General features: G+C 51.5%; 1 protein-coding gene across 1 annotated transcript in view; it reads left to right on the forward strand.

Moving 5' to 3' along the window:
* The first annotated feature begins 6 nt into the window (after positions 1–6).
* wnt4b (wingless-type MMTV integration site family, member 4b) overlaps positions 7–2,421 on the forward strand; it is a 3,329-nt gene continuing 914 nt past the window's right edge. Inside the window, 7 exon segments of the mRNA XM_025061715.1 lie at positions 7–198; positions 558–711; positions 815–899; positions 975–1,106; positions 1,453–1,595; positions 1,701–1,841; positions 2,326–2,421. Of these exon segments, the coding sequence (XP_024917483.1) occupies positions 110–198; positions 558–711; positions 815–899; positions 975–1,106; positions 1,453–1,595; positions 1,701–1,841; positions 2,326–2,421 (840 nt within the window). The 5' untranslated portion in view covers positions 7–109.

The raw sequence follows: 2,421 nt of genomic DNA on the forward strand, positions 1-2,421 counted from the left end.
CACACACACACACACACACACACACGCCGCCTCACCCGTGGAGAAGGGCAGCGTGCCGTCCACAGACCCGGCCTGACACGTGCATACGGACAGACAGATAGACAGTCTGATGCCAACTGTCTCCACTGTCAATCTCACAGCACCGCTCCTCCTCCTGTTGCTATGGGCGACCCACCCCACCGTGGCAACAAACTGGCTGTAAGTGCAGCTGGCGAGGGAGGGGGCCGAGCCGAGGGAGTGTGTTTGTCATGCTGTAACTTTTAAAAGATGGTGACACGTCTCTAAATCTCCTTCGCTCGCCCTCCTCTCCCTCTTTGTCTCCCTCTGAATGACCTTTTCTCTCGTCTTTCACTCGGCCTCCTGTGTCCTTTTCCTTACCCTTATTTCTGTCCTCTCTAAAACTCAGCCTCTTTGTCACCTTTTCTCCCATCCGCAGCGCCTCTCCCCCCCGCTCTCCTCCCCCCTTTGCCTCCCGCCTCGGTCTTGTCTATTTTTTGCACCTTCTCCTTTCACCTCCTCCTTCACCAACCCGTCTTTTTTTTCTCCTCTCGTCTCAGCTCTTTGGCGAGACTGCCCCGCTCCAGGCCCGTGTCTGGTGCTGCCCCCTGTGCCAGGCTGCGGGGGCTGACCCCAGGGCAGGTGGGGGTGTGCAGGGCACGGGGGGAGGTAATGGAGTCCGTACGCAAGGCAGCAGAGATGGTCATAGAGGAGGTACGGTCACATGGTGTCAGGGCGGTGCGTCCACGCCCGGTCTGTCGTCTTCTGTCAGTGTTGCCGACCGACTGTATGACCTGGTCTGTCGTCTCTCACCCAGTGCCAGCACCAGTTCAGAAACCGGCGGTGGAACTGTTCCACCACGCCTCGAGGGATCAACGTTTTCGGCAGAGTTATGAACCAAGGTACGGAGGTGACGGAAACAGAATCTTCTAGAATCACTGAACCACAGACTGTATGACTGTGTGCTTCAAACCCAGGCACTCGTGAGGCGGCGTTCGTGCACGCTCTGTCCTCAGCCGCGGTGGCGGTGGCTGTGACCCGAGCCTGCACCCGCGGGGAGCTGGAGCGGTGTGGCTGTGACCGGAAGGTGAAAGGGACCAGTCCTGAGGGTGAGGACAACAGGAAGGGGTCGCTGTTGAGTTAAAAACCAGCTGCCTGGTTGGTGATTCATCAGACACGACAGCTCCCTTAAACAAAAAGTGTATTTTCTATCTAGACCAGTAGGGGCGTAAGAGAATATCACTGATTTATTGCGATATTTCGTTTCACGATATCGTATTAATATCCTACCACACTGTATCAATTTGTTATTAACAATTAACAGTCAGCTGAAAAACTCAATATATCGTTATCATATCGTATCACCACACCCTGTATCGCGATACGTATCGCCAGATTCTTGCCGATACACACCCCTGCGGCCCGGCTGACTGTTCTTCCGACGTCACCCCGCAGGTTTCGAGTGGTCGGGCTGCAGCGACAACCTGTCGTACGGCGTGGCCTTCTCACAGACGTTTGTGGATGAACCAGAGCGAGCTAAAGGCCTGTCAGCGGGACGACCGCTGATGAACCTGCACAACAACGAGGCGGGACGGAAGGTTGGTTTTTACCGTCTCTGCTCATTCCTAACGTCCGCGCCACAGACGCTGGTGTGTCCACGTGCACGTCCGCTCCATGTCTGGTTCATATCCTGTCATCCTCAGGCCATCCTCCACAACATGCAGGTGGAGTGTAAGTGTCATGGCGTCTCTGGGTCGTGCGAGCTGAGGACCTGCTGGAAGGTCATGCCTCCGTTCAGGCGTGTCGGTGTCGTGCTGAAGGAACGCTTCGACGGAGCCACGGAGGTATCACACACAAACACACTGTGTTTCCCAGTAGTCACAGAAGTACTAGTACTACTATAGTACTACTACTATAGTAGTACTAGTACTACTATAGTAGTAGTACTATAGTAGTACTAGTACTACTATAGTACTACTACTATAGTAGTACTAGTACTACTATAGTACTACTACTATAGTAGTACTAGTACTACTATAGTAGTAGTACTATAGTAGTACTAGTACTACTATAGTACTACTACTATAGTAGTACTAGTACTACTATAGTACTACTACTATAGTAGTACTAGTACTACTATAGTACTACTACTATAGTAGTACTAGTACTACTATAGTAGTAGTACTATAGTAGTACTAGTACTACTATAGTACTACTACTATAGTAGTACTAGTACTACTACTAGTTAGTCTCAGTACTAGCAGTAGTTTTATCCATTCTTTCTAAAGCATGTACTAAGTACTTTGAAGTATATTATTGTACTCGTAGGTCCGCTTGACTCGCATCGGTTCCAGGACGGCCCTCCTCCCCCGGGACCCTCAGGTCAAGCCCCCTGCTGCCAGAGACCTTGTGTACCTTGCACCT

The sequence above is a fragment of the Cynoglossus semilaevis genome, chromosome 13 (genome assembly GCF_000523025.1).
Source record: "Cynoglossus semilaevis isolate Cse_v1.0 chromosome 13, Cse_v1.0, whole genome shotgun sequence".
Taxonomy (NCBI): domain Eukaryota; kingdom Metazoa; phylum Chordata; class Actinopteri; order Pleuronectiformes; family Cynoglossidae; genus Cynoglossus; species Cynoglossus semilaevis.